Raw genomic sequence first — 10463 nt, forward strand, 5'->3', positions numbered from 1 at the left:
ATATATCTTGCTAAAAATCACAATGAGCCTTACTCCATCTGTATGGTACCGACCGGTCAATTTGGGGGGTCTGGCTCATAGCCTATCGCGCAGTGACGGCTATTAATAAACTTGCTGCATCTCTACTGCACCAGCGCGTGGCCAGTGCCAGGCACCGGCTGAAAAAAAAACAATGTGTCCAAGCGAACAATGCGAACAATCAGTGCAAATTTTATACAGTGCAACTGAAATGAGGAATATAACCTTGCCGCTGCGGAGTGCGGAAATTAAGCCTAGAAATCGTAATGATTCCGCAGAATGCGGAATGGTTGGAGACCCTGTTTATGGAGATTGTGCATTAATATAGTAGAGTAATTAATCCTTTGTGTGCCTGTATATGTGTGTGCGTGTGTGCTGTGGCTGATAATTTAAAGATATTATTATACAGTTTCATGCTTGCAGCTACACTTTGAAACCACTAGTGATTTATTCATGCACCTTATCCCACTTACACTTGGGTCGTCTAGGCAGGCTCCAATAAATTTGATAACACATGGATGATTGAGTTGGCAGATGATGGACACTTCTCTGCAAAACATGTCTACATCCGATTTGGCACATAGTATATTTGCACGATACCTAAAACATAAACACATACCAACAGCGTTCAAACATGCTAATTGTAAAGGGTTGAAAACGACACTGTGAATAAATGTTTTAAGATAGCCCTATAGTATATTTATTTATAGACGTTGATAACTTGACTCTGTCTGAGGTCGAGAACAAATGATTTTATCAACTGATACCTTAAAGCTCGCAAAAATCTACCTAAACTGTAACTACACTCGCTAAATTCTGAAACGAATCATAAAACTGTCAGATTTCTTATTTGGCCAATGATGCTAAAGTATCCATTACCTGAGATTCTTTTAGATAGCCAAAAAAAACAAGAACCCCCACACCCCAAAAAACAAGCCCCAATAAAACATGTTTTCATGTGCACCTCTTGACAAAAAAGCAAGCCCTCAAAACACCATTGTTTTGCGCAAACCTCTAAACCAAAAAAACCTCACTGTTTCATGTGCCTCTCTTAACAAAGAACAGGCCCCAAAAATACAATTGTTTCATTGAATCCTCTTAACAAAAAAGCCCAAAATTTTCCTTGTTTTATGCAAACCTCATTTTAAAAAACCCAAAGAAACAGTTTCTTGCAAACCTCTTAAGAAGAAAGCCAAAAAACAATTTCTTGCACACCTCTTAACAACAAACAAGCTAAAAAATAAAAAATTGTTTTGGGTGCACCTTATAAAAAACAAGCCCAAAAAGAACACCATTTCAGATGTACCTCTTAACAAAAAATAATCCCAAGAAACACTGTTTCAGGTGCTCTTCTTACCATAAAGCAAACCCTTGAACTGTTAAAAGAACATCGTTTCAGTCGCACCTCTTAACAAACAAAAATGAAAGTGTCAATGACACTGTAGTTCACCACAATGAAAGTGTCAATGACACTGTAGCTCACCACAAAAAAGAACACAAATGAGTGAGTAAGAAGAAGTCAGTTTTAATTGAGCAACCATCGACGTACATTATAGAAACGATTGCCATCTGTATATCGCAATAATAATTTATAAACCAAAATGAATCACAATTTGTGACCGTAGATGGCGCTATACCCGCTTTGTAGCGATGGAGCTTGAAATAAATAGGTTATGCTGTGTTCCGACATGTTTTGTAAATCTTTACTCTAATATAGACGTTTTATCGGCAGAGTGGAGAGGAAATACCAATTTTGCATTAAAGATATTGTCAATGAAATCTTGTAAAACAAACCAGACGAGTTTGACACCACAGACTGTTTGTGTTTATATAATATGCTATATAATTGCCAAACCCTACCTAATTTGCATAATTTTCAAAAATCAAAACCCCTAGCCCTTATTCATTCACATACCAAAAATGAGCAAAATCCGTTGAACCTGAACTGACTAATGGCAATTCCCATTTTTGCCAAAAAATTGAAAGTACGTCGACTAGCGTGCTTCAAATAGGACGTTTAATAATGGGAGATCAGCATAACAACTATACCCAATTTCAAACATACGGACGGACGTACGACGACCCATGACAATAGCTCAGATTGACGATGTCAAAGTGAGCTAAAAACAAGCCAAAAAACATTTTTTATCGCACCTCTTGACAGCAACGAACTTTCCGCGGTGCATGCCCTTGTAGACGTTGCCGAACGAACCGCTGCCGATCGTCTCCAGACACTCGATGTCAGTAAGCACCATGCGAAACTGGCTGTGCAGCGTCGACCTCAGGCGCAGGACGTCTATCTTCTCTGTAAGCATTTGCACATTGGTTGTGAGGGTGTGGCAGGGACTAGCTTTAATTACATGAGACAGATGACCTACAGTTCATTTGCCATTCTTGTGCCTAACCAGCTATATTATGTAATGTGATATATGTTATCATTATAAATCTGCAATTTTACATTATATAGACGTAGCTTATGCAGAAATAAACATCTGCACCACATGTCATACAGCTTAATTTTGATACAACTCTCAATTTATCAATTAAGACATAGATGGTTCTGATCATACATGTTATTGCAGGGGTAGACTAGTGCAGGGCATGGTTTGCACTTCAACATGGTATGAATAGCTAGCAAATATGAAGTCATTCCACAATATAATCCCTGCAGATTACAGCACCAGCCACAGGAGGTGTACATGTAGCTCTAACTACATGTGATGGCAGTTCAGATTCAGATTTCATTTCCATGCAGATCTTGTCATCAGGTCCTATTTGCCCAGGGCAAGGACCAAGTGGGGAGAGAATTCGCTATGCGTCATAAGCCTAAATCCAATGAAAGTACAAAGGCATTCCTACTGGAGCTGAAGCAATTCATGAAAGGGTCCAATGAAGCAATGAGCATGGAGTTTCTGAGTGACAGTGTGGACCAATACGAGGCAAGAAGAAGTCTCTCACCCCTAGTCATGCTACGCAGTTTGCCCAGGGGTGATGGCACTGACACATATGAGCCCTCCCCTCCAGGCTGGGAGTAATCCCCACAGGCTGACTGATCGTGGGGTCTCTTATGGTGCTTTAGAAGAGTCACAATGGCATCATGACCTGTCAGTTGGAAAATACGGTACAGCTGGTATATTATAGCCTTTTCCAATGGACATGACATAAACCAAGATAACACACTTTCAATGCATATATCCCTCTGTTTAAGAAATTTAACATTAGAAACATGCACAATGACTGAACCCATTTTACAGCAAACTGCGATAGTTATAGTAGCTACATAATTGATAATATTCAGATTTTATAGACATGCGCCTCGTACACGACATTATAGACATCCAACATGTAATACCTCTCTCATATGCCCACATCAGGCAGGTCTGCTCCTCCTTTTTCTCACTGCCATTGCTCTGGTCACTGGAGTATGCAGTCAGGTTCATGTCTGCTCCATGGTCAAGCAGATACTGCACGACCTTGATATGACCGTGAAAACAGGCACTGTGCAATGCTGAAACAGACAAAGTTCGCATTTAAATTTTACAGCAAGGCGAATGTTTCCTTTAGTTCAAACAGAAATTTCAAGTACCACGGCAAGATTGAGGGAGCACCATGGCAATCATTTCTTTCAAAGAAGGATTATCAAACCCACTTAATTTTCAACAATTTTCATGTGTGACTACATGGTACGCATAAACAAACAAGTGCCGCGGAGCGACAGCGCTCATCTAACGTCTACTGCGGTGACTCTGTGGTGGAGTGGTGGGATTCTAGTAAACCCTGTTAGTCCCAAATGTGTTCACATACACGCCGAAACAGTGGAATGCACAGCGATGGTATCAGGAACCTTCTCAAAGGAATGTTCGTTGGGATCGTTATGAAAGTTGCCACGAGATGGCGCGTACGTTTAAGTGTCTTCAGATTAAAGATGGAAGCTCCCATCGTACGTAGTAGCAACAACTATTTGCAAGACAGAATAGGTAAGCACTCATCCATTTACCTACGCAAGCCTACAGGCTGCAATAGAAAGCTGCCACCTGTAACCAATTAACGCAGGCAAAAACTACACAGTACCACCACCACATGCACTGCATGGCAGTGGCCACTGGCAGTGGCATACATTACATGTAACATACTGACAGTACAGAATGCCATAGAAATTATATGATTTAAGGAGCATAAACCTTCTTCAACCAAATTTAGCTTTTGAAATTTCACTGTGACATTGTAGCCTCATACATCCAGGCATGTATAGATTCTACTAGCAAACCCGGCAGTCAAATTCTTTCTAACAGACAGTAAACAAATCCATGTTTAACCCTCCTCTTGAGGGTCAAAAGGTTATCCGACACTTACTCTTCGCATGTCAGCAGAAGGTACATTTCATGGTCCTTTCAATAAAGCCATAAAAATGCTAGGTCACCGCTGAAACAAAAAAGTTTTTCAATCGCTCCGTCAGACCATGTCCTCAGAAGATGTCTAAAATCTTCCCTGTGCCCATTGACCTTTGACCTCCAATTTCGGCACAGTGATGGCTTTTCCTACCGTGATGCTATACACCGACTATCACGAGCCTAGGTCGAGCCGTTTAGATTTGTGCCGCAATTCTGCATTTCCTCCCTATACCTTAAGTTAAGGAGTGAATGTACCCCTTCTTTTACACCTCTTGACCTTTGACCTTTGACCCCCAGCTTCGACATCCCAACTCGTTTTCGGATTACCCCCCCACGTCCCGAATATCGTGACCGTACGTCGAGCAGTTAAGATTTGTGCCCAACTGTTGACGGACGGACGGACGGACGCTCGCACGGACGGACGATCATGTGATTCTACAAGCTGCATCTGACTATGTCAGATGAGCTAAATAAGGGAATTAAAGTGAATGATACAGAGATAAACAAGGTAGGTCAGCCATGCTAGTTTAAAACCAGGTTGGCATTAGTAAATTTTCAAGGACACCTCAGTTATTAGGGATGCAACCACGACCCCTTGCTGTTGGTAAAATTCATACCCTTTACGGGCATATATCACTGAAAGCTCCTATCTATGGCACGTAAAGAAAATACATATATTACATACACACGCGCAATAGCAGGCTCAAGTAAGTACCTACAAACTATAGGAATGACGTTATAAAGTCACTAAAGCAAACCTACCAGTATGACCATCTTTTCCTTGACAGTTAATGCTAACTTTTTGATCCAGTAGAAACTGGATTAGGTCCAAACTCTTGCCATTAGTACAAGCTCTGAAATAAGCAAAATCATTAAGGTTAATATTAACATATAATGATTATCGGTTTAACATTCAGGGTGAATATTTAAAATTTAGAATTTTATATTACAGGTTTCAACATTACTAGTACATAGCACATATATAAACGCACGTATGCACACACTAACACAGATGCACGAAGGCATGCATGCACGCACGCACGCACGCACATGCATATATACAACCATGAAGGTCTAGAACTCACGCATGCAGGGCCGTCTCACTGAAGATGTTTTCCATGGGTACACTGCCCAGTCCAACAGTCTTTATGAATTGCTTCACTAGACCATACCTTCCACTATAGCAAGCTCTGAAGCAAAGCAATAGAGCACAACCCTCATACCTTCCTAAACAAGACATACCGATTTGTATTAGACGTCTTGCTGTTCAAAATCACAAGCCTTGCTGTGGCTTTGGCTTTATATAGCTAGTTTTCTTGTGTGTTTTCCCAGTGCTATGCTATCTTTGTTGACACATTTACACGACTGTCTGTATTATTTTACACTAAGTACTTGTTAAACAACAACATGAGGTGATGTGATATGTGATATGAGGTAATGTTGTGTGATGTTATGTCATGTGATGTCAAGCTGAATTGGATATATGAGCCTTCTTACATAATAACGATGTTTTATTTTGCATGCTGGATTGTTTCTCTCACACGCTACACAGCTCAATCTCTATACTGCGCCGACTCACAAATGCATTGGTGTGTCACCATAAATGTTTGCCTCATGTGGCTTTGTCAGGTGTTCTGGTTGCAGAAGGTAAGAGACGATCGCAGTGTGGCCCGTCTTGCAAGCAAAATGCATAGGAGTGTGCTCCTCTACATCCTTAGCATTCACTGGATGAAGAAAAACTTAGTGATAAATTTTTCCTCAAATTATTTTACAAAGGTAAGTAGAATTTATTGATGATGATGATGATTAATAATATTAATAATAATAATAACAGTAAAACAGTAATAATATTATTATGCATAATAACATATTTTGATGTTGCAAAACAGTGTATGTATAGTGTAAGAGTGCAAGAAAGTGGGTTGTACGTGTGTACGTGGGTGCATACGTGTGTGTGTGCATATGTGATTATGACCACACAGCCCGAATGCAGCTGGGAGTTGGGCCATGTAGCTGTTTCTAAAATAGGGTTCTCCGTGCTGTAATTCTGTCACTTGAACTTTCTATCCTAGGTACTGGCATTATTGTTTCTCTCTCTCTGCACTGCCTACAGTAGTTTGGTATTTTGTCCCCATCAATTCACGTGCAACGCACATGCATACCCCAAAGGTGTCGGCGCACAGAATGAGGTAGATTAACTCACCATCAGCGCATGCCTCTACAAGCAGCTTGATGATGCTGAGAGAGCCTTTAGCTGCCACCAGATGTAGAGATCGGTCGCCAACTTCACTCGCTATGTTCACGTCCGCTCCGCTAGCAATCAACAGCTCTACAACCTAGATGCACGTAGAAGCCAAAACATCTAGACTTTTTTTTACACGTGTAACACTATACAAGGAATATTGTTAGTGCGAGAAAGTCATGCTAAGCCAGTAATAATTTTAAGTTAATATAATCATAAACACACCTCACGTGATGTGGGATTCTTATATTGTCAGGAAATTAGCCGAGCAGTTCAGAGACATCAGCATAGCAGTTTTCAAAATATTGCAGCTAGGGCTGTTTGTATTATGCCAGACAGTTTAGTTACCTTTTCGTGGCCATAGTAGCAGGCGAGATGAAGTGGTGAAAATTTTACACTATCCTGGTCATTCACAAGAGCAGTGTTCTGCACTAGTTTTCTTACCACCTGTGTGCAGAACCAATTATATTCTTGCACTGATCACATGTGAAATCAACCCAGACTTATCATAGCTACATGAACCTCCTCTTTATCGGAATCGCCTGCTCATGGTAATATCTACCCTATTATGTCAATGTATACCTCCTAATGATAATATTTACCCTCCCATGATAATATTTACGTCATGATAATAAATAGGCCGTGGCTACGCGTCCGGTTACCGGATGCAGAGCTCCCAGGCTACGCGGCAGGTGTAATTCTTATGTGATCACAACTATATTTTTTCAGTAAAAAACAATAAACAATAAGTTTTTACCATTATATTACTTACCTTTAGGTATTTTATCAAAAAAATGTGCTTTGTAACTTTTGAAGCAATAGTAAATCCATTAAAATCAACGATTTGAAAGGGGGCATGGCCTAATCGTGACGTGGATTTGGGAATCTGTGCTGAGCTTTGTAATGGATGACCGGATGCGTAGCCACTGAGTAATATGTAACACATCATAGTAATAGTTACCTGGCCCATAGTTACATTTACCTGATTATGGTATCTATTACCTCCCCATGATAATATTTGCGTCATCTTGGTAGGATTGATTTCATCACGGTAATATTTACTTCACTGTGATGATAATAATTACATCCTTGCCCTACCATGCACTTACTTCTTCGTGGCCACACATAGCTGCAACATGCAAGGGGAAGACGCCACCAAACCCAGCTTTTCTCATGTCCGTATGACAAGCAAGGAGAGCATCAATCAAGTCAACATCTCCCTGAAAGATCATCAGTCACAGTTGCAAGAAAACAATAATAATCAACTGTATAACCCTCATGTACAATGTACAACATATTGCTTGCAGTGAATAACAGTTATAATATCTTTTTGTGTTTTAACCATTAACATCAAAGTTCCAAATAATTTTCATGTTGCACCCTCATAGTCATATATACATAGTTTACCTTGTAGCAAGCCAGATGCAGTGGAGTCAATCCATTCTTGCTTAAAATGGAGGGATTCAGATTTTTGCTAACTAGGAAGGAAATAAGCTGTTTCGATCCTATAATGAGAATGACATAAAAGATTAAAGGGACAGTAGCCTCTAGGATTTTACTGCATACAACTGTACTTACTGTATAACAAATCATCTATACCCACACGTATTTGTTACCAGATACCTAATTTAATTGTTATAATTAATTACACATCAACGCTACGAAATTTGAACGGCGCCATGACACCCGCGACCGTGCTGCCACCCCCAAAAAAGTTGCGTATTTGACAATATATTTTGCACGTTACAGACCGAGGGCTAATCACAAAAGTGCAATTGTATTTATACCTAAATGCTATTTAACCGAACGATATTCATTTTAGGGCAAATTTATCCATATTATAACTGAAACTATATGTCATTTATAAGATATTACAATCCTTTTGCTTTTAAATGAATAAATAAAAAACACCCTCGGTCTGTAGCCTTGGCTGGAAAGTGGTTTTGCGCAACTTATCAGATCGTAGCGCTTATGAGTGAGCACCCCCGTCGTTGGTAATCAAACTGTAGTCGTTAGTTTAAAACATTTTTTTTAATATTTCTAAATGGTGATTGAACCATGAAACTTTTTATGTAGCGTAATTATAACCTAAATTAGCTGAAAATAACCCTAGAACCTAGAGTAAACTCTCCCTTTAAAGGTGAAAATAACGTATTTTTCATTGCCAACTTTTTACGTGCTACATTTAACTTTCTCTTGAATTGTTTCATTTTACTTTAAATATTACACATCTACAATAAAATTTAATTGATTTCAATTTCCTAATTTAACAAGCTGAACATGACAGTATAGAAGAAAGCTGTAACATGTATGTTGTTTGGTATAGGGTGTGCCGTCTATGATAGATGGTGAACAGTGTGTGGTGTAGGGTACATAGTATATAGTGTATGGTGTATGATAGACAGTGTATGGTGTAAGGCAGGGGGGTATGGTATAGGGTGTAGGATTCAAGATGGAGGGATGAGATGTACTTCTCACCACCAGTGATGCAACTCAGGTGTAGCAAAGTTAGACCTGTCTCTGATCTCTCTTGAACATTTTCCTCTGTCACCAACTGCTCAACCTTACAAATATCATTCTGGCTGAAAGAGAGAAAAGATTATATTTTCACACAAGTATATGCATGCTATCCATATAAAGCAAAATAGCTTTATACTTTATAACCCCCATTAATAAGTTTTACGAGATATAATGTAGCAGTATTTGGAAGACAACAGTAGAATGCTTGCATATATTTGGCAAGAAAAATCATTTAAAAAACACAAAGCAATTTGAGAAGAAAATCTAATCTAGATATGAATATCAACTGCAAAGAAAAAATGGTTGCAAAAACTGTCTTTGAAAGGGAAATAATATCAAGAATGCCAACCTGCATGCCTGCTGTTGTTTCGCTCAGTCGGCTGATGTAACCTGAGGTCCTCTAATGACCTTGACCGTAAACAGAGTAACTCTCACTGATTCTCTCTTTTCCGCTCCTCTGAAATAACAACACAATGTGGAAACCCAATAGTACATGTGGTGGGTTTGGCAAATCATGCTTTCACAGATGATATCTAATATGTTTGTAACCATCTGAAGTGTTAGGCTATCAAAACGAGTTTACAAAATGTGTTCGCATTGACTGTGCTATTTGATTTTTAGTGTTTCAAGGTTTTGAGTAGATTAATGGGACAATGAATTCAAATGCATTAGCTGTCATCTTCTTACCAAGCAGGATATTTGTAAGTTCTAGACTTGTAATTGCCCATATCGACCTGCTCTAACTCCTGCTCATGATATAATTAATGTACAAATGTGCAATCACACTCCATGTTATATCCCAGCAATGATGATGAATGAAGTATATACATGCTCGCCGCACATAGCCTTGGGCAGTCTACATCTTCATGATGGGACTGGGAGAATTCTCACACCTGTCATAAACCAGCACAGAATATTGTAAGGCCAGAGTGTAAAATAGATAGAATTATTTGAGGAACAATGGTCCTATGTCCATTACTTAGGAATTCAATAACATAATACATTCATATTATAATCAATAATAAACACAGCCACATGTCCACTATTGGTTACCAACGATTACATGCAGTGAAAAGATAGGTACTAAGGAGTCCGTAGACCTATGTAAACAGGTTTCGAATATGGGTTGGATAGTTGATTTATACGATTCAGTAATTACTACCATTCATATGTGCATGGGTTCCATTCAAGATGAACGTCCAACCAAGTTGTGGTGCATAGGCCACTTATGCTGTTTTTTATTCCTAAACATGATGGTAAAAAATAAAATTGCATTTCTAACCAAAGTTATC

General features: G+C 39.2%; 1 protein-coding gene across 4 annotated transcripts in view; it reads right to left on the reverse strand.

The window, feature by feature from the left end:
• The window catches only part of LOC106821250 (serine/threonine-protein kinase TNNI3K-like), a 25536-nt gene that overhangs the window by 9356 nt on the left and 5717 nt on the right, over nt 1-10463 (reverse strand). For 2 of the 4 annotated variants that reach the window (XM_014825969.1, XM_014825970.1), the window contains exons 4-15: nt 9130-9233; nt 8059-8156; nt 7761-7871; nt 7000-7098; nt 6613-6745; nt 5989-6133; nt 5495-5599; nt 5172-5263; nt 3371-3526; nt 2977-3120; nt 2173-2323; nt 492-618 (exon numbers count right to left, since the gene is read on the reverse strand). In XM_014825969.1, coding sequence (XP_014681455.1) covers nt 492-618; nt 2173-2323; nt 2977-3120; nt 3371-3526; nt 5172-5263; nt 5495-5599; nt 5989-6133; nt 6613-6745; nt 7000-7098; nt 7761-7871; nt 8059-8156; nt 9130-9233 — 1465 coding nt within the window. The remainder of the gene's footprint in view (nt 1-491; nt 619-2172; nt 2324-2976; nt 3121-3370; nt 3527-5171; nt 5264-5494; nt 5600-5988; nt 6134-6612; nt 6746-6999; nt 7099-7760; nt 7872-8058; nt 8157-9129; nt 9234-10463) is intronic. The other 2 variants (XM_014825971.1, XM_014825972.1) reach the window with 2 other exon arrangements.

The sequence above is a fragment of the Priapulus caudatus genome, unplaced genomic scaffold, assembly GCF_000485595.1.
Source record: "Priapulus caudatus unplaced genomic scaffold, Priapulus_caudatus-5.0.1 Scaffold65, whole genome shotgun sequence".
In the NCBI taxonomy this organism is placed as follows: domain Eukaryota; kingdom Metazoa; phylum Priapulida; class Priapulimorpha; order Priapulimorphida; family Priapulidae; genus Priapulus; species Priapulus caudatus.